The sequence below is a fragment of the Nyctibius grandis genome, chromosome 3 (assembly GCF_013368605.1).
Source record: "Nyctibius grandis isolate bNycGra1 chromosome 3, bNycGra1.pri, whole genome shotgun sequence".
NCBI lineage: Eukaryota > Metazoa > Chordata > Aves > Nyctibiiformes > Nyctibiidae > Nyctibius > Nyctibius grandis.
Window position 1 is genome coordinate 30,216,432 of NC_090660.1, and position 22,066 is coordinate 30,238,497.

The window sequence follows — 22,066 nt, forward strand, 5'->3', positions numbered from 1 at the left end:
TCTGTTCTGCTGTGAGTGGAGCTGTGAACAGCCACAGAAGTGAAAAAATGCTGATTTTAGTCTGAAGAGCTTCACATTACAGTAGGGTGCGACTGCAGAATGGAAACCAGGCAGAATGCGTGGTTTAAAATTGGGTTGAGAAGACTTCACAATAGTGCTGTGGCTGTGGAAGGTGATGTAGTATTTATGCACTTGCAGACACATGCATGCACATTTGACTTTGTGTCTGCGGTGTAGTTTTGGGGTAATAAGAAACAATATTGCAATCTCTCAAAGCAGTAGCAGAGTAAAAGGTGCACATCTTCTGAATGATAAATGGCTTGAGACATCGGAAAGCAAGATTCAGGTACGAACTGTAACAGGAAAGGTTGGGAAATTCTGGGCCACTGCTGTGTGTCTCTGAGACAAACACAGATTCACCTGGGCAGGAGTGAGAAGATTTTCGCCTTCTCATTAGCTTCTACCTTCTGTGTCTGCTCCGTTGCACTGACGTTGTGTATACCTAGTATCGTGTCACACTGTTTTTCCAGTTCTACTCCCAATCTTTCACCTGCTGGGAAATGGAGGAGCTACAGGAGTGCTGCAGCTGTCTAATATGTCTCTCCAGCTGAGTCACTGCAGTGCAGGCCCATGGTCATGTTATTCTCAGTATGGAAGTGTGTTACTGTCATGGGAACATGCATAGGGATATGCTTGAGCACTTGACTAAGATATGGAAGACTTGATCCTCTCTCCCCTTTGCACCATGATCTTTGCTGGCCATTTTGCAAATGCTTAATGTCTACCCTACTTCACTCCTTATTTTAGAGTTTCCTTTGAGTTGTGTCACCATTTAAGTACCACTTGCTTTATGTCAGTTTTCATAGCTCTCATTTTTCCACAGTTAAGTGGCTACAGGTATTAAGTGGGCTAATGCTGCAGTCGCTGCCTGTGAGAAGTTTGTCATTGATGTTCACTAAGAGCTAATGTAGATACTGCGATAACAGGGTTGAACCCTAATCAATGAACCAGCAGCTGGAGAATTATTGACTATTTCTAAATCCTCTGAGTCTATAGAAAAGGTGAAATACTTAAATCTTCATTTTGTGATCAGAAGAAGGCATGAAAGAGAAATTTACTCTCTGATAGCAATGTCATGTACAACAATATAGATAAGAGATGGTGGATATCTTTCTTAAATAATTTTCTTTTATGGCTAACACATGCACTAAAACCAAAGATGAATGAGAGGCTGGTGAGATTAATCAGGCCATATGCTGCAATACGTTGACAGTGAATGTAAGAACAATAAATGTCAGTCAGTTGCTATTAAATATAATGGCCAGTGATTTACCACCTCATTAAAAGATCAGGACACCCAGTTTGCTTGTATGTGAATAGCAAAGCAAATAGTCATTAAAATTTCCTCATAGGGCATTGAGTTCTTCCTTCAAACTTGTATTAATTTTGTCTGCATAAGAAAAGGAGCAATTTATCAGGGTGGAAACTATTTCTTGGGGTATATCAAGGCACAGAGTAATACATGGGGACAAGAAAATTGTTTTCCAAAAGTAGCGTCTGTAGGTATGTGTATGAATTTGTGTGTGTGTGTGTAAAGATGTACTGTGTTTCATCAAGATTTGGCATCAAGGGGAAGTATTGCTTTTTACTTGTTTTAGTATTTGCTGCAGCAGCTGGATTTCTTTGATGTTGTTCCCTACTTACTGTACACGATACTCAGAGGTTCAACAGTGCCATCCTGTGGGTGATCTTAAAGGTTTGAAAGCTATGGCAGATAAATAAATGACCTCAACAGGATAAATTATCATAGAATATCAGATACTGTATGTCCCTGTGCAATCAGCTAGAATATTTCCCCCTGGTAGTCAGTCAGACTAATTATTACTTTTCTGTACAGAAAATTAATAACCTAAATGTATTATAACCAATAGGGAAGTATTTCAGGCAAGCTGATGAGCAGTGTGCTTGTTAGTTGTACTCTATTGCTGAGAAATGTGTTTTTAATCATCTTGGAATTTATTTTCGCAGACAATGCTAAAATCAAAGGCAACTATATAAATTCAAATAAAGCACCACTATAAAGGAGTATCTGGACATCTTTAAAGAGGCATTAGCCTGAAACTTAAGACTAGTTAGCTTTCATGTTTCATAAGCAGAAAATACAAATTCCCAAGCAACCTTGAAGATTGAGCTGGATGGTTTGAACAACTGGCCAAAATGCTTTTAATTCCAAAAAGATAAGGGTAGGATTAACATCGGAAGTTTTGTTGACTGAAGGTGAAATTCTGCTCAGAATATTTGGGGAACTTTCTTGAGTGAATATCATGCCAGGACAAGGTAGAAAATAGCAAAATTTGCTCTAATTAGGGAACAGTTGGGGGCTCAATGGGTAACTGTAGATCATAGTATTTCATATATGTTTCTCATTTTGCTTGCCTAAGCAACTTGTTAAGGAGAGTGAATGATATGTTTATTTGGAAATGAGCAAGGAAATAAAGGGCAAGGTGCTCAGTAGAAGGTTCTGCTCATTTTTCAAGTTCCCGCTGTTTCGGGGTGCTGGAGGGGCGAGGTGCGTGCTGCCTGCACGCTGCCTTTGCCCGGTGGTTCCGGGAGTTGGGCGCAGCTCCAGGTTCTGTGTAGGTGCCTCTTCAGTTCGCAGCCTGGGGCAGGAATTTCTCCTTTGCTCTCCACAGCTAGAGGCCAGCTATGAGCTGCAGTACATGCCACTGGATGATTGGATTAAAGGAAGTAAATACCAAATTAAAAACTCCACCATTGCTCTTTGGTAGTTAAAAATTATGACACAATTTGTGGTTCCTAAGTCTTTGAAAAACATGTTATGCCATTATTTATATATTTCATGTGTCTGTTTGCCTGGCCCACTTAAACAGCAAAAGGTGATGGCCAGTGATAAGACATATCATTAATTCCCACACGTATGAAAAGACAAATAGAAATCATTCCCATTTAGAAGATTAGTTTAATGTAGTTTTAAAGTATTTAACGTTTTTTTACTTATTTTGACAAAAAAAATCTTCTAACCTAACAAAAGCCTTGCATCTGTGTAGGTCTGTACTTTTTACAGTAGGCTAACCTGTTTTAAATGTTGGTATATTGGGAATCTTGAGACTGTGCTTGTACCCTGATTTTACAGTACATAGATGAATTTTGGATGAATCAAATGTATCAGGAAAATAATCTCTTATGATATTTAATTGAAGGCAGAAAGCGTAATGACATATCAAAATTCAGCCTCTGCACAGAAGGGATTTCTTTGTAGTCCTGATCAGTTTAAGGATAACTTGTGCCCTGGAGCATCAGCATTGATATAACTTTTACACATTTCTAATCTAACAGCTGTGAATGGGTTTGCATCATATAAATGTCTAATTCTGGTTTTGAATCTCACTAAACTCTTCATCTTGATGTTGCCTTATTTTCAGGAAGTTCTGTACTTAATTCTATGGTATTTTAAAGGTGACTACTATTATTAGTTTTAAAAATATGTCTGTCTTCGAGTGTCACTTTCTACTTATACTATAAAGAAGGTAAATGGGAACAATATTCTTCACTCTTTTGTATACTGTATGCAAATAGTTCTTAGCTCTTTCCTCATGTAGAAGGTTCTCCATGCTCTCTCACCTATTTTTTCCATCTTTATTTCTGCTCTAATTCTTTACTTATGGTGTTCCTGGACTGAATACAGTATTTTAAATGAGGTATACAGTGAGGTACTGTTTTTACCATGGCTTTTTCTCGTTCTTTATTTGTCTTAGCATGTTGTTTTGATTTTTCTGATGACCAGTGAACATGGAGCACTAACCTTCTACACTGGCTGGCTACAGTAAGACCCATTTCCCATTTCAGGATCTTTTATAGTTCATGTGGAAAGGAGTGATGCATATGCATGGTTCTGTTTCCTGGTTAGTCAACTCTAAACTTAGGGGTTTCTTTTGGATTGTGCTGTGAGCAATGCTCATAGTTCTTCCTCCAGATCAGACCTACCATTCAACCTGCCACTGGAAACTGGCATCAGATTCAGATCCATCCCATCAGGTAACGGTGCGGTAGGCAATTCAGATGCTGCAGACAGGAGAGTGGCTGCAGGCATTCATCCCTCACGTGGCTCTGGGAACATGCTGTGCTCTTTCTTGCATTTGGGACCACTCTTAAACAGTTGTGAATCTCTGTAATCTGTATATGTATGCACACATAGCCTCTGCACGTGTGTGCGAGCATACATTGCATATATAGATAGATATTTTTAATAACTATAAAATTCCCTGTTAACTTAGACAACTAATTTATTCAGTTTCTCTATTTTAAATGGAGTTGGATAAATACTCATCTGCCCCATCTATGTTCTGTGGCCTGTAGATTTCACAGTAATTCCAGTGTCACTGTGTTTTGTCTTTACAGTATGCCTGTCAGATGTCAGTTCAACCAGTCCCTCTAAGGTGAAGGCATAAGAGTTCAGTATTATTAATGCCTCATTTCATCTAGTTAATGATCTTTTCAAGTATTCAGTCTTCTCTGTGATTTACTTGCAATGTCAGATAATGATCTTATTTAAGCTAAGTATTATGAAATAATAGAAATCTTTATTTTATTTGGATACAATCAAGATAAATGAATCCAGTAGAAAGTCTGATGTTAAACAGGTGCAGTTCTTAGTAGCATTGCATGTGTAAAATCAGGGTAAGTTCTTTGAACACTCAGATCTTAACAGATGTGTTCTTTTTCTCCATATGTTATAATAAAATAAGGATTTTCTCTGAAAGTATTGACACACACTCTAAGCAGTCTTGGCAAACATAGTGTTGTATTCCTTACACGGTATTGGCTGTGGCTATTATTTAACTTTAAATAAATGTGTACATTAAATATCTGTAAAGCACATATATGTATAAACAAAATCAGGTTTTGTCAGAAAGTAGTATTTTTTCGCTTTCTTGTTTACTAGTAAACGCCTAGACAAAGGAATGCTGTTCAAAACAACATCTGTCAAACTGATTTTCATCAGATTAAGTATATCCTCAAAGCAACCATCACAGCTTACAAAATGCTGGAAATGTAGGTTGTGCTTTGCATAAAACACCAATAGAATTTAAAGCACTTGAAAGTGTTTTACAGATGTAGCGATGATAGCCTGTGCATATTCTCCATTTTTGTTTCTATTTTCAGTAGGTTCTTGGGAAAGATGGCGAGTGATGTTGCAATCCCAGTATATGTCTTGGAGTGTAATTATGGAGTTATGGTCCTGGCAGCTGATCTGGGTCCGCAGAAGCCGATGGTTTGAGAGTCTGGCAGTAGACACTGAACTTATTGCGAAGAAGTTCATCTGTAGAAAGATTTCTTTCATTAAGAATGAAATTAAAGCATGACTCGGTAACTGATTATCCAGGCCTTTCTCTGATCCGTTGAATTCTTCATTAGTATAGATGTATGATTATAGATGCTCTGGCCCGATTCTGGTTCTGTAGCTCATCAAAGATAACTGATAATATTACGTTTTTAAAGATCTTTTCCAGGACAATGTAATCTAGTAAAAAGGGGGGGGGAAACCAGTGGCTTTAACATAGAATATAAATACAGACACACTCAATCATTCATATTTCTGGCCAGCTTTCTGTCTTTTTCCCTGCTAGGGAATAATTACTGCATGAAAATGAGCTTCCTAATCGGGTGGTGTGTCTTCCATAGGAGCAAAGCGTTTTGCCTTTGTCATCAGTTAAGTAGAGAGGTGAAGCCTCATTACAGTGTGCGCCCACAGCTGAGTGTGGGAACTCGGGTCAGCCAGAAATGAACGCCGGGATTTCTGTAAAAGGTCTTTGTGGATGGAGGGTAGAGGTGCTGGAGCTGGAAGCCACGTCAGTGTTCCCATTAGTTCTTCTGTTTAGAAGTTGGAAATCTAGCATAATGCAAGAAGAGTCCAATCAAAAAGCCGTGGAGAGGACAAACAAGGGTGAAAGTCAAGGACAAATCTGTTAACAGCTGCATCTGGATGTAGATACATTTTTACAGCTCTGGTTTCCCATTAGGTTGTTCCCTATGTGTCAGTGAATTGCCCTGTGCTATCCTAAACTGTTCCACATTAACCTTAGGCGAGTTAGTATGAGGCGTTTTGGTGCCTACCACACACCCGTGGGATAGTCCTAATTAGTGTCCTGTTCCTAGGACAGTGAAACTGAAGGCAGTCCCAGAACCAACTGCATACAGACAAGGCTAAACGTATTATTTCGTTATAGAGTTCAAGATAAGTACTTTATATCTGAAGGATACAGTTTTTATCAGGAAAATGGTATTGCTGATTTTTATCTTCTTTGTAAATATATGTTAGCTACTTCTGCAGTTCTACCTGAAAAATAAACCTCAGACTGGATTTTAGCTTAACTGATTCTGCAAATGATCCTTATAGCATCTTCAGCCTAGTTCCTTAGACAAAAGAACATGCAGCTAAGTAAAAATAAGTATGAAAATGTACCAAATATTCTAACTTTATCCAGCTTTATTGTGTATCCAGGGAACTTGGCACTTGCAAGCTCAGGTCCTTTGAATATTAATAGCATGACATTTTGAACAGGAGACCAGGGTTTCTGAGAAGACTGTTATGATTTGCAGCAGGAAAAGCTGTGTTTGGAACAGCCATAATGCTAGCGATGCCTTCCAGTTGTCATTTTTGGCCAAAACCATGGAGCGTTTAACTTGTTTTTAAAGCAAGAAGTATGGAACAGACAGCAGATAATACAGCCTGGTTGTAGGCAGACAAGCCGTAGCACGTTCAGCAAATACAGGCTCGTTTTGGGAAATGTTGATTTGAATTTCATGCATCATCCAAGCATAGTGAACACTGAAAGGTCATAGTAAGAATACAAGGAAAAAATCCATTTGATTTGAATTTCTCACTATCCAATATTGTTAATAATACAATGTCAAACAAATAACTGTTTCTCTGAGTGACTAAAGCCAGATTCTATGTATAGTTGAAGAATAACTTGCCACACATTTTTTTTCCATTTACTGTTCATTTCCTTTATAATGTCATGGTGTTAGTTTATGAATGGTACCTTGAGCCACTGCAGTACATCTGTGTTTTCTCAGTCAGAGTTATATGAGTTTGTTACTCTGCATCCAGGAAATCTCGTGCAGACTGTAACATACTAATTGGTTCAGTACATTTAGGATAAAGTGGAAGTGTTTTGCTATTGATCTTTGCTTGTTATTAGTTTATACTAACAGAAAATTAGATTGAAGAAGTCTAATACAGCTATCAAAATATCCTTTCCCATTGCAGGAAGTATCAGTGGTGCTCTTAAATGGAGGTGTTTTAGAGCAGAACTTCCTTCCTTTCTCCTGTTTTCTAATCCTGTCTTTCTCTTTCTGAGTTTGTAAACATTTCTAAAAGGGATGATGAGTCTTGTTAATTTAACAACTAGGGTGTTCAGAGACTGTGTAGCAATACTGTGACTTAAACAGGGCTCAGGCAATATTTATTAGACCATTATATCAAGGTCTAATACTGTGCTGCTTGTTACCTTAACTTCACGTAACATCATATTAATAAATCTTTACAAGCTGTGTAGTTGTAAAGTGCATCATAATAATTAGTATAATTCCTCTCATAAATCATTTGATTTGTGTTTGCTTTGTGTTGTTCCAACCTTGTCAGCCATAACATCACAGGGTAGGGACCCTTCTCATGGGCCAAGTTAACAAATGACCTTCTCCGAGTCCTCGGTTATGGACATGCTCAGAGAGAGGCACAACTTTACCTCCGCTCCCTCCTTCACTTTGCAATGCCTCTGGTTACATGGTTTTCTTACAGCAGTATTACATCTACTGTGGAGGTTTTCTGGAGCTCCTGGTCTCGATCCTTCTGCAGACTCCATGCAGATGTATGGTTTTACTTGCCCAAGAGACCACAGAAGTTGCTGAGTATTTATAATTGAGACACTGTGAAATGCCCCCCACCAAGCATGAATTGTTAGATGTGGCTGCACTTTGGCCTCCATGTAGAGGTGGTCAATTCAGTAGATCAGAGGCCCAGGGAAACTGATCCCTTATGTTGACCAAGCTTCAAAGTCAAATTCTACCTATGGAGAATCTGTTCCTATTGGCATGGATGGAGGTCTGCAAATGAAAAAGCAGGGCAGACTTTGCTTTATGTTGTTTAACATTTATTTTATTGCAGACATGATTCTCCTTCTATGTAACAGAGTAGGTAAATATTTGCTAGAAAGTCTATGGTTTAAAGTATTGGGTGTTGTTTTTTTCTGAGACTCAGAATCTTAATCCATTTGATTGACAGATATAAACTTGAATTTTATTTCATTCTCCATCACAGCAGTAAGTTTAGTCCAACTACAGTTTTCATTGTTGCAATACAAATATACTAAGCCTAAAGTACTGCTGGCAGCTTAGGTATGAAAGCTGAGGATTAAGAAACCAATGCAAACAAAGACTCTCAGCATTAAGTAAGGAACAGAGTGGTGTTGGACTAGCCTTTTACTGCTGTCACAATTAATGTGAAGTAATAGCAGCCAAACCCTACAGGTCTGTTCTTGGCTGCAAAATTAAGTACTGGTAGGCAATAGTCATTTGAAGAGGAAATTTGCCTTGTCTATTTGAAACATTCATTAATTGCCAAAAATGCAACTGTTTTTTTGCATGGTATGTATGATGTACTTTTCATTTTTACCTTCTAAATAATTTATACTAATAATCCCTCTTTTTTTTTTTTCAGCCCACCTAAACCAACGGTGTTCATCTCTGGTGTCATTGCTAGGGTAAGATTGCCATTAAATTTCTTTCAATCATAGAAAAATGGTTGTAGGCTTTTCAGAATTGTCACTGATCAGAGCAAAATTAATCTTTTTCGTTCCCCTTCCTCTTTTATGGGAAGAGGCTTTGTTCTGTATATTTGTGTAAGTCCCTTTGAGCACTCTTTTTGGTTTTGTGTGAAACTGAAATTATTTATTGAAATTACTTCCACCGTTTTACTTTGAATTTTATCACTTTATTGGATCTTCTTTTCATATCTAAGCTAGATATTACTGCATTCATTTTCTTTGAAAGCGGTTGCATGTAAGTCTGTTGCTATAGCTTGATCTGTGATGAGGAGTGACACTCGTGCCTGTAAGGATACGTATTTGAAGATACGTGTTTGAGCTGCTATATGTGCCTTGGGGTACTTGGGATTAAAGGCATTATTCCTTGGATTTTAACAGCAGGCAGGACTTGGAAATCCATAAGCTAAGTCATGAGTATTAACTAGCCATTAATACTATGATCAGTAATTTATGCCTTGTGTGTTGTGACAGGGTTTTTATCATGGCTTTACATGATGGGTACCTTTATCATGATGACCTTACATCACTGGGGTGTGTAATGTGGTTTACCTGTAAGATGATGTGGTTGTGTCAGATCACGTAAATGGAAGGAGCGAGCTGGTGCAATTTTCCCCAGCTCGCAAACTGCTGTATCTCCTGGACCTCCATCTGCACCAAGGTGGATACCTGTTCAGGCATTTAGATGCCTAATTACTTCTAACTAATTATTGCATTAATGTTTAGTAATTTTGACAGCACTTTAACAATTGTAGGGTAGTGATATTTTTTTATGAGTGACTTAGGAAATCTCAGACGTAAAAAACACAAGCCCCCGGTTTAGTAGGCATGCAAAAGATACAAAATGGAAAGAAACTATTTTCTTAATTTTGTAACTCAGCTCTTCTTTAGCTAATCAATTACTTGATAGGGTACTATACTTATCCTCGGTAAGCTGTCAGCTACAGGTTTGTTTATTTATTAACTTGTGAAGACCAAAATTGTTCTATCATTTTCTGAGACTTTATAGCTCCCAAACATGTATCAAAATTTCTTCTATATGTAATCAATAAAACCTAGCAATGCTTTTTTGAACCCAGAGTAATTTTTCAAATATATGTTCAAGTTTCCTGATATATAATAGTTCTCGTCAGTGTCAAGTGGAGGTTTATATACTGTGACCTGTCCTGTTTAATGTCTTTATCAGACAGAAGGTTCTTCATCAGGTTTGTGGATGGCACCAAATAGAGAGGAGTAGCTAGTAAGTTTGAGGGCAGGGCTGCTACTCAGAGGGACCTGGACAGGCTGGAAGTATGTCAGGAAGCAGCTGGACACAAGCCAGCTGCATCCTGGGCTGCATTAACAGGAAAGTAGCTGGTGGATCAAAGGAAAGAATTATCCCCGTCTGCTTAGCACGATTTAGACCACTTCATCCAGTTCTGGACACCCCAGTGTATGAAGGGTGTTGATAAACCAGAGTGAGTTCATTGGAGGGCCACCAAGGTGGTCAGGGGCTGGAGCACATGCCCTGGGAGGAGAGGCTGAGGGAACAGCCCTTGTTTAGCATGGAGAAGAGATGGTTTCAGGAGGACCTAACAGTAGCCTTCCCACATCTGCAAGGAAGTTATCAAGAAGATGGAGCCAGGCCGTTTAGAGTGGTGCGTGGCAAGCAGACAAGAGTCAGTGGACACAAGTTGAAATGGAAGGGCCTGACTAGATCTTAAAAAAATGAACTTTTTCACTGTGAGGACATCTAGGCACTGGAGCAGGTTGCCTGGAGGGGCTATTCAGTCTCTGTCCTTAGAGGTTTTCAAGACCAGACTGGATAACAAGCTTGAGTAAGTTGGTTTGATCTCATAGCTAGCTCTGCTTTGAGCAGGAGGCTGAGCTAGAGACATCCTGAGGTCCCTTCCAACCTGAATTATTCTACAATATTTTGATTCTAAGATAGGCATTTGCTGCTAACACTTACAGACTGACTCTGTCAATCTGCTCAACTGTTACAGTCCCCACAAGTCATAGAAGAGCTGCATTCACATCACCCATTTGAGACAAGGTGTGATGGGTCAGAGAGGTATGGAAAAGGCAAACAGCAGCATCAGGGGGAAAGAAGGTAGCAAATGTTAAGTCTGAGAAGAGATCTTTGAAAACTGGAAGCAACTTGGAACAGAGAAAAAAAGAGAAAAAATGTAAAAAGTTAACCTAGTGATCAAGATTTAAAAAAAAGTTATGTCAGAACAGGAAAGAAGAATTTGGAGTCGTTTGAAATGGGGTCAGGTGTGAAGCAGGCTGTCTGAGACATCAGCTTTGTACAAAATACCTCTGTGTAAGGTTGTCACCCCCTGAGCCGATGGAATACAGGGAGTTTCTGGCTTATGATACGTTTGTCTCAGTTTCTAAACAGGGAAGTTGTGCTATTCTCCTCCCCCTGTCACTGAGCACCGGTAGTAGTTGTTTCCCATTGTTTTTTGCAAACCTCGTGGGAATGACCCTAGAAATGGCAGTTGTAAATAGGTGGCGTAAGGGTTACACCTGAACTGAGCCTGCCCAACAGCAGCATGTGAGAACTAACGCCAGCAGACCTGGTTAAAAGAGCATGTTAAACTTAAAAGCCAGCCACCCCCCTAAGATGTGAGTCAAAAGTAGTTTTAGATGCTGCCTGTCTTCCTGCTTGTCACGGTTTAAAGCTGGGCCAGCTATTAACCCAGTGGCAGATGCTCTCTGTTAACCCTCTCCCCCCCCAAGGGAAAGGGAAAAGGGAGAGAGACTTATGGGTTGGAAAGTTAAAACAGTTTTAATAAACTATAATAATGAAAAAGAGTATAATAATAATAGAAATAATCAAATATATACAAATATATATACAAAACCAAGATCGAGAGCTTGGAAATCCTCCTCAGGCAAAGTTGCTCCCCCAGCATGGGCAGAGGGGAAAATGCAGTAGCTCCCCCTGCCATCACACCTGCAGGCTTTTAACTGGAGAATTGGCAAAGCTGGTACCAATCAGTGGGAGACAGGAGGGGCCCCTCCCTCCTGGGGCCCCACCTCCAGGAGGCAGTGGGTTAGTGATAAATAGGAAAGTGAGTATGACATGTATGGGATGGAATACCTCGTTGGTCAGTCTTGGGTCACCTGCCCTGTCTGCTCCTCCCTGCAGGTGCGACCCCCCTTCGGCTCTTCCCTCATAAGCAGTGAGGAATTTAGCAGTGACCTTGGTTTCTCTAAGACTAATTGGCCTGGTTTGGGCCAAACCAGGACATTCCACCCCTTATTCCATACCATTCACATCATACTCGGATCACCACTACCTTTTCATTTTCAAATATATATACACATATCACTAGTTTATGATTCATCTTTATGCAAAAAGTTCATCAAGTTCATTTAGTTCAGGATTGTGGGTTTCCATCTGGCTAGCAGTCTCTCAGGGCAGGAGAGATGGTATGAGTTTTGTCATGGTTCATGCCCACGGGTTGCAGGTTCAAAATGTCAGTCTCGAGGAGGTTACTGGATGCCACTTGATGAAGCTAGCTCCGGTCTCATCACCACTGTCTTAACCTGAAAGACACTTATACAGCAACAACATACAGTTCAGAATTAAGTAGTCTCACCCAGAATCAGATCACCTTCAGGGACACATCGGACTTCACCGTCTTGCAACATCACCCACCAAGTACATCCAGGTCCCTGAGCAAAAGCAATCCCATGAATGGGTTTACCTTTGCCCGTTGCAGGAAGAATCCAGACAGTTTTTCCCAATAGATTCCTTTCATGCACCACAGGGACTTTATCTCCTTCTACTGTATGTAGAAGGTCTGACTGAGCAGGGCCAGCTCGATTGATAGATCCCCTGGTGTTAACTAACCAGGTAGCTTGTGCCAGATGCTTATCCCAGTTTTTAAAGGTTCCACCCCCCCATTGCTTTCAGGGTAGTTTTCAACAGCCCATTATACCGTTCAATTTTCCCAGAGGCTGGTGCATGATAGGGGATGTGATATACCCATTCGATGCCATGCTCTTTGGCCCAGTTGTCTATGAGACTGTTTTTGAAATGAGTACCATTGTCCGACTCAATTCTCTCTGGCGTGCCGTGTCGCCACAAGATTTGCTTTTCAAGGCCCAGAATAGTGTTCCGGGCAGTGGCATGGGGCACAGGGTATGTTTCCAACCATCCGGTGGTCGCCTCCACCATGGTAAGCACATAGCGTTACCCTGGCGGGTTTGAGGGAGTGTGATGTAGTCAATTTGCCAGGCCTCCCCATATTTATATTTCAACCACCGCCCCCCATACCACAAAGGTTTTAACCGTTTGGCTTGCTTAATTGTGGCGCATGTTTCACAATCATGGATAACCTGTGCAATAGAGTCCATAGTTAAGTCCACCCCTTGGTCACGAGCCCATCTGTATGTTGCATCTCTCCCTTGATGACCTGAAGTGTCATGAGCCCACCGAGCTAAAAATAGTTCACCTTTATGTTCCCAGTCCAAATCTCTTTGGAACACTTTAGCAGCTTGATCTGCTTGTTGGTTGTTTCGATGTTCCTCAGTTGCCCGACTTTTAGGTATGTGAGCATCTACATGACATACCTTCATGACTAGTTTCTCGAGCCGAGCAGCAATATCTTGCCACAATTCAGCAGCCCAAATAGGTTTCCCTTTGCGCTGCCAGTTGCTTCGCTTCCACTGCTTTAACCACCCCCACAAGGCATTTGCCACCATCCATGAGTCAGTATAGAGATACAGCCTTGGCCACTTTTCTCGTTCAGCAATGTCTAAAGCCAGCTGGATGGCTTTTACCTCTGCGAATTGACTTGATTCACCTTGTCCTTCTGTGGCTTCTGTGACTCGTCGTATGGGACTCCATACAGCAGCTTTCCACTTCCGATGCTTTCCTACAAGACGGCAGGATCCATCGGTGAACAGGGCATACTGCTTCTCATCCTCTGGTAGTTCATTATATGGTGGGGCTTCTTCAGCACGTGTCACCTCAATTAAGAAATGGATTCATGCTGCTCACAGGGACTGGACCTTCATTTCTCCTATTCACACTTGGGAAAAAGGAATTTGAGGCCCATCTACCCTGGCTGCGGTCCTGCTCACTGGTAACTGGAGCAGCCATCCTTCTAGAAAAATTCTCTCTGGTATTTCTTTTAGCTTGCAACTCACTTACTCGTGCCTGTAGGGTACTGGTAGGTTGTCCATGCCATCTGCTCATGTCCTCCCCATAACCACGCAGGGCAAACCACAGGATCACACAGAATCACAGAATGTTAGGGATTGGAAGGGACCTCGAAAGATCATCTAGTCCAATCCCCCTGCCGGGGCAGGATTGCCTAGACCATATCACACAGGAACGCGTCCAGGCGGGTTTTGAATGTCTCCAGAGAAGGAGACTCCACAACCTCTCTGGGCAGCCTGTTCCAGTGTTCAGTCACCCTCACCGTAAAGAAGTTTTTCCTCAAATTTAAGTGGAACCTCCTGTGTTCCAGCTTGCACCCATTGCCCCTTGTCCTGTCAAGGGATGTCACTGAGAAGAGCCTGGCTCCATCCTCTTGACACTTACCCTTTACATATTTATAAACATTAATGAGGTCACCCCTCAGTCTCCTCTTCTCCAAGCTAAAGAGACCCAGCTCCCTCAGCCTCTCCTCATAAGGGAGATGTTCCACTCCCTTAATCATCTTCATGGCTCTGCGCTGGACTCTCTCTAGCAGTTCCCTGTCCTTCTTGAACTGAGGGGCCCAGAACTGGACACAGTATTCCAGATGCAGCCTCACCAGGGCAGAGTAGAGGGGGAGGAGAACCTCTCTCGACCTGCTAACCACACCCCTTCTAATACAGCCCAGGATGCCATTGACCTTCTTGGCCACAAGGGCACACTGCTGGCTCATGGTCATCCTGTTGTCCACTAGGACCCCCAGGTCCCTTTCCCCTACACTGGTCTCCAACAGGTCTGCCCCCAACTTGTACTGGTACATGGGGTTGTTCTTGCCCAGATGCAGGACTCTACACTTGCCCTTGTTATATTTCATTAAATTTCTCCCCGCCCAACTCTCCAGCCTGTCCAGGTCTCTCTGAATGGCTGCGCAGCCTTCCGGCGCGTCAGCCACTCCTCCCAGTTTTGTGTCATCAGCGAACTTGCTGACAGCACACTCTAATCCCTCATCCAAGTCATTAATGAATATATTGACTAGAACTGGTCCCAGAACCGATCCTTGAGGGACTCCGCTAGACACAGACCTCCAACTGGACTTTATCCCACTGACCAGTACTCTCTGGCTTCTTTCCTTCAGCCAGTTCACAATCCACCTCACTACCCGGTCATCCAGACCACACTTCCCCAGTTTAGCTTCGAGGATGCTGTGGGAGACCGTGTCAAACGCTTTACTGAAATCGAGATAGATGATGGTAAAGCTGTGGATGTGGTCTGTCCACCGGGTAACATCCTCATAAAAGGCTATCAAGTTGGTTGAGCATGACTTCCCGTTGGTGAATCCATGCTGAGTGCCCCTAATGATCCCCCTATCCTTGATGTGCCTAGAGACAGCACCAAGAACAAGTTGCTCCATCACCTTTCCAGGGATGGAGGTGAGGCTGACCGGTCTATAATTACCCGGGTCCTCCTTCTTGCCCTTTTTGAAGACTGGAGTGACATTTGGTTTCCTCCAGTCCTCAGGCACCTCTCCCATTGCCCACGACTTAGCAAAGATGATGGAGAGTGGCCTAGCAATGACTTCCGCCAGCTCCCTCAGCACCCGCGGGTGCATCCCATCAGGGCCCATGGATTTATGGACATCCAGATTGCTTAATTGGTCCCTGACCCAGCCCTCATCAACCAAGATAGACTCCTCCTCTATCCTGACTTCTTCTGGGGCCTCAGGGGTCCGGGGCTCCTCAGGACAGCCTCCAACAGGATAGACAGAGGCAAAGAAGGCATTCAGTAACTCCGCCTTCTTTTTATCCTCTGTCTCCAGGGCCCCCACCTCATTCATCAGGGGGCCTACATTGCCTCTAGTGTTGGCTTTACCTGCAATGTATTTGAAGAAGCCCTTTCTGTTGTCCTTGACCTCTCTTGCAAGGTTTAATTCCAAGGAGGCCTTAGCTTTCCTAGTTGCCTCCCTACATCCTCTGACAACAGACTTCTATTCCTCCCAAGTGGCCAGCCCCTCCTTCCACGATCTGTACACCCTCTTCTTCCACTTGAGGATACCTCGTGATGTGTTCCGTTTCCTTTGAGCTGGTCCTGTAGGAGAGCGTTTTCTCCTAACAGCTGCAACGCGCGCCTGTGTAGGTAGAGAGTCAAGTTTATTCTCGATCATGGACAGTTTGTCTGACAGTTGTTTAAATGAGTCCTTGTTTTCCTTAGTCAGTTTTTCCACAGCCAAGATGCGTGCCTGCAGTGGGGAAGAAATACTATCTTCATACTGTCGCATACAGTTAGTCATTTTACCCACAGTAGAACGTGCCATAGCATCTTCTCCCCAGACTAATATTGACAATGTATGGGTATATGTCGGTGGAGCATTCTTCACAACCTTCCGGAACATGGATCGGTTGCATTCCACTTCATCAGGATCTACAGGATCTACAACTTCCCATGGGTGTCTATAAATGATCTCTTGCACAGCTAGTTCTCTAAGGTAGTTAATACCTTTTTCTATAGTGGTCCATTTGCTTAGGTGACTCATAACATCATCTTTATAGGGATACCTGCTCTTTACAGCTGACAAGAGTCGCCTCCAGAGACTGATAGTGTTTGACTTTCTTGCGAGCGCCTTATCAATACCACCATCTCTGGACAGGGATCCCAACTGTCTGGCTTCTCTGCCATCTAATTGCATGCTGTCTGCCCCATTATCCCAGCATCGGAGCAACCAGGTAATAATAGGCTCACCGTCATAACGGCTGAAGTCTTTCCTTATATTTCTCAGGTCCTTCAGGGATAAGGAGTGGTAGGTTATCTCTACATCCGAGTCCTCCTCTTGTGATAGTTCTGCTTTAGAAGGACCTTTCTTCTGTGATGGGTCTGCTTTAAAAGGACAATCGAGGAAACCCCCATCTGTGTTGGGCCCTAACTCTGCCTGAGAAGGGCCCTCACCTGGGTCATATGATGGCTCTGCCTTAGAAGGCTCTGAGTCATCATCCTTCTCTTCATGAGCTGATTTCTTTTGGTATTTCTTCCTGGTTACAGGAGCAATTGGTAGAGATTCGATAGATGCTGGGGTCTGAGTAGATGCAGTGGCTGTCGTGGGAGTGCTGAGAGTCTGAGTAGCTGCAGTGGCCATCTTGGGGGGTGTAGCAGCTGTGGTGCAGGCTGCCAAGGTTTCAGTGGATTTAGTGGCTGTGGCAGCAGCACACGCTGTAGGATCTGAGGTGGCTGCATAACACCTACAACTGTCCCTGCACCGATATTTAATCTTATCCCACATCAGAAACACATTCAGGACAACTAAAAATAAAAATATGCCACCTAGACAGCACCATCCTAATTTCACAAAATCTAGTGGAATCAGCTTGGCAGAAAAGGAGAAGGTACTATTTCCCGAAGTAAAACTGGAAGTGTAATCATTAACACAATCAGCTAAAGGACGCTTGGAGCGTGCAGATGAAGTTGCTGCTACTGATTCGCGATTAAAGCTGCCCAGCATTGTGTCATAGAGATAAGAGATCAGAATATTAACTGCCCAGTTTATCACAGCATAAATCAGTACCAAACCCCATACCAAAACAATACATTTCAACCAGCGCCCACTGCTAAACTGCATGTAAACATTCATAAGAAACAAGCAATAACACAGTGCCCACGGCAGGTAAGGCATCATTGCAATACTCAATTGTGAAAGAAACTCTATAAAAAGATGAGATAACACAGCATTCAAAAATGACATCACCATTTTCACTATCTGTTTTAATTTCCAGCCCCTTGTAAATCTCAAGGGAAGAAATCTGATGCTCTCTCAGCTGAGGTCTCTGGGTCTCCTCCCACCAGAGCCAGGATTCAACTTATCAGAGCAACCTGTTGGAGCTTCTCTCGAGCCCCTGTTCAGGCACCAATGAATCTGTCAGGGTTTAAAGCTGGGCCAGCTATTAACCAGGTGGCAGATGCTCTCTGTTAACCCTCTCCCCCCCTCTAAGGGAAAGGGAAAAGGGAGAGAGACTTATGGGTTGGAAAGTTAAAACAGTTTTAATAAACTATAATAATGAAAAAGAGTATAATAATAATAGAAATAATCAAATATATACAAAACCAAGATCGAGAGCTTGGAAATCCTCCTCAGGCAAAGTTGCTCCCCCCCAGCATAGGCAGAGGGGAAAATGCAGTAGCTCCCCCTGCCATCACACCTGCAGGCTTTTAACTGGAGAACTGGCAAAGCTGGTACCAATCAGTGGGAGACAGGAGGGCCCCTCCCTCCTGGGCCCCACCTCCAGGAGGCAGTGGGTTAGTGATAAATAGGAAAGTGAGAAGGACGTGTATGGGATGGAATACCTTGTTGGTCAATCTTGGGTCACCTGCCCTGTCTGCTCCTCCCTGCAGGTGTGACCCCCCTTCGGCTCTTCCCTCATAAGCAGTGAGGAATTTAGCAGTGACCTTGGTTTCTCTAAGACTAATTGGCCTGGTTTGGGCCAAACCAGGACACTGCTGAACTGGCCTTCCTACAGCAGGTTTTCTTGTGCAGGCAGTTTTTCACATTGCCTTACCTTATTTGTCAAATAGTCTCCTCTTTCTGGTTGCTTTGTGAAAACCAAACAGGGCAAGGAGATCTGACCGTACAGAGCCAGTGAAAGTGACTTGGCACTCGGAACTATTAAGCACTGAAGACAGGAATGTGGGCTCGTTTTTTTTTTTCCCCTTGGGTCACTTTAAGATACTGTGTTCTTGGATGGTGTGTGTAATTGGAAGAAGTGAAACTTGCATAAGTGAAATTTTGAAGTTGGCTAAAAGAATGGCAAGACAGGATGTGTTCAGGGGGACTTCAGAGTAACATGCACCACTGTTTTCCATCTGCTCTTCACATTTTTAAAAATTTAAATTCACTTGAACTGGAAAGTATGCTTTTAAGATTTCTTAAATTTTTCCTGGTGTGTTCTTTGAACAGGGTGATAAGGACTTCCCTCCAGCTGCGGCTCAGGTGGCTCACCAGAAACCACATCCTTCTGTGGAAAAGCTTCCTCACCCGCAACATGTCAAACAGCACATCCACCAGCCTCGCAAGTGAGCTCTCCATCAAAATCTCAGCCAAACTGCCATCGGTGAATAAGTTTTCGAGAGAAGATGAAAACCCTTTAGGATTCACACTGTCAAATCAGTAAAATTGACCTCTAAGATAGTATGCTGTTTCTTTAATTCTCAAAGGTTAATAAGAATGAAGACCTTGTTCAGTTGTTATCCCAGATGGAAAATTCTCTATTAAGTATTTGCTGATCAGGGGGTGGGGTTTTTATAAGATTTTCTTATTGCCAAGATAAAACTTTAGTATGAATAATATGATTAATGAGCTTAAAACTTGTACTTTTAGTTGTGGCATCGCAAATAGCAGATAGTTAATGTCGTTTTTATGCTAAGCCGTTAAGGAAGAATAACCCTTTTGTAGTGGTACCTGTACTATCTGGAGGGAGTTCGTAGTGTGTGTTGAGGCAGAAATCAGTGGTTGTCTTGATTACGTAGAACCCTTGCAGTCTTCAGTATCCTACAGTGTTACACCCCAGTGACTGTGCCGTCTGATTTCAACTAGTGAGATGATAAAAGGGCCCAAAAGCATTCTCAAGTGTGCAGAAGTCCAGCTGAATCTTCTTTATACCCCTTCCCACTCACAGTCTTGCTGAGGTTCTTCCATTTGGAGGTCTGTGGGTATGGAGAGGGGAAAGAAATCAGAGTTAAAAGAACACTGCTGCTGTAGGCAACTGATCTGTCATCTTGTGGGTCTCACTGGGGGCTGTATTTTTGTGAGGTTATGATTTCTCAATTCCAATCAGCTGAAGGAGCTCAGGACGTTCCAGAATTGAACTTAAAATAAACTGGTGAAAAATCTGTTTTCTTTTTTAACTTACAGTTTGAGATCACTATCTGAAATTAAGAGATTCCATTAGCAAATGTGTTTAACTTTATGACTCAGCCTCTGTTGTGCATCATATTTTTTCCTAGTCATCTTATTGTGAGTAAGGACAGTAGTGATACGAAGGAATAAAAAAAGTTGCTTTTCAAATAGACCAATCAGATTAGTTTTGGCTACGTAATTAATCTTTTGCACAGTTCAAAATCACTTAGCTCTATCGTTTTCCTTCTGTAGCTCATCTCTGTAAAACCCAGGAAAATAATTTTTTTTAAACATTCCACCTACATTTTTAAAGTGTACTTCTGTTTTTAACTGTCTATAAATACGGTACAGCCTTTAGTACCCTCTAGGTTTATAAAACACTTAATAATGTCAAAAAAGTGGGTGCTGGAGCTAGTGCTGCAAACATTCACCTGGCAAATCAGTGACAGTTTGGGGTCACTTGGGGCTTTACTAGTTTGTTTATGTTTAAAGTCAAATAGTATAGAAAACCAGTGAGGAGAGTTTTAAAAATATTATTTTTTTAAATTTCTGCAGATTAAATAATTATTCCCTGAGTAGCTGTTTTAACAACAGCAACATCATGTGAAATATGGCCCATTTCACGAGTGGAATAACTCACTTCATGTGGGTGAGAGGGACCTGGTATTTCCATCTCTTCATAGGCTTGAAATGGAAGTGATGTTTTGCAAAGGATACTCATGGATATTTCTACACCTAAGGACGGATGTACAATCCGTATATGCAGTCCTTATTTTCAATTTAATTAGATAACCATACTTGCCTTAAGGAATGACCGTTGTTTATAAGAATTATTCTGTATTAGAATAAGCATAATTTTCAAAATATGCTTTCTGTTTCTGATGTCGGTACCTCTGAGCCCTTGTTCGTAGCCGCTCATGAGTGTACAAGTGATTCACACATGAGTAACTCATTCATAAGGGTAGCATCGTTGAGTCTCGTGGAATACCTGCACGAGGTAATTTGCTGGCAGGAACGTTTGCAGATTCAGGACAGAAAGCGGTGGGATCTTGTTGGCGGTGCAGCCAGTAGCTGTCAGTGTGCTGCATCGGCAATGAAGCAGATCATCGCAGTTGCTTGGTACTGGTAGCTGCTGGCTTGAGAGTGAGGTGGATGGGATTCAGCTCTCCTAGTCTTGTGCCTACATCTGAAGTAGTGTCTAGACTCCAGCTGCAGTCAATGGTGATGTAGTCAAGACAGTCGGTAGAGTTTAGGTATGGTGTCTTTGACCGAAGGGAAGTGTCTTTCAAGATGAGCTGGATCACACTCAACTCCATTGACTGCAGTGGAAAACCAAACATACCTCAGTGTAGAAGCACACGATTAGGTGGGGCTGGGTACTTCTACTCTGTGTCTAGTAATAGCTGATAGAAATGCTTCTGAAAGCAACACCACATTTCTATTCTAATACTAAGTTAGGAACCTGGATGCTTTTGAATTACGACCTACTGCTCCTGGTTGTTAATGCAACATATACAGCATATATAGACAATACCTGAATTTTGTCCTTGATTACTTAGATGGATATGTAAGTTCGTACAATGGAGTATGACTCTCAAGATAGCTTTAGTGGCTTTTAGAGTGCAGGAATTCTTATATGGTTAGAAAATGTCTGTATGAAAGCATATTATATATTGTTGGGAGGTATCCATGTTTATACATAGGAGTCCTTACCAAAGCATTACCTTGCCCAAAATAAAGAATCATACTGGTGATCTGGGTTGCTTTCTGGTGGTTATTGATGCTTTTAAAATATGTTACAGTAACATACAAGCACAGGAGATGTTCAGATGTTAACCTTGAAGTGATTGCAAAAGAATTTTTCTGTAATTGTCAATGTGGCAATAATGCGACAATAAAGCATGAAGTTGGATGTTGGGCTCTTTTTTCTGTAAGTACAAGGTAAATCAGCAGGATACGGTTTTATGGGGTTTATGGGATTTTATTACAGAATGCTGCACGACTAATCAACATTTTATAGATAGTGAAATCTATTAGGATGTTTTATGACACAGTGGATTAGCTGTTTTGGATAGTCCAGTCTCATTTAAAATAAAAGCTAGATGCTACCAGCTAGAATGGGAGTTGCTGTTTTCTACTATGAAATTGGAGATCCTTGCTCCATCTTTGCGAAGCTATAGAATCTAAGCCTGGCAATAAATCAGT

At 41.9% G+C, this 22,066-nt stretch overlaps 1 protein-coding gene across 1 annotated transcript in view; it reads left to right on the forward strand.

Annotated features, from left to right (window-relative positions):
- Positions 1-21,860, forward strand: part of DAP (death associated protein) — a 64,520-nt gene extending 42,660 nt beyond the window's left edge. The window contains exons 3-4 of the mRNA XM_068396471.1: positions 8,744-8,786; positions 18,923-21,860. Of these exons, the coding sequence (XP_068252572.1) occupies positions 8,744-8,786; positions 18,923-19,042 (163 nt within the window). The 3' untranslated portion in view covers positions 19,043-21,860. The remainder of the gene's footprint in view (positions 1-8,743; positions 8,787-18,922) is intronic.
- The last annotated feature ends 206 nt before the right edge of the window (positions 21,861-22,066 follow it).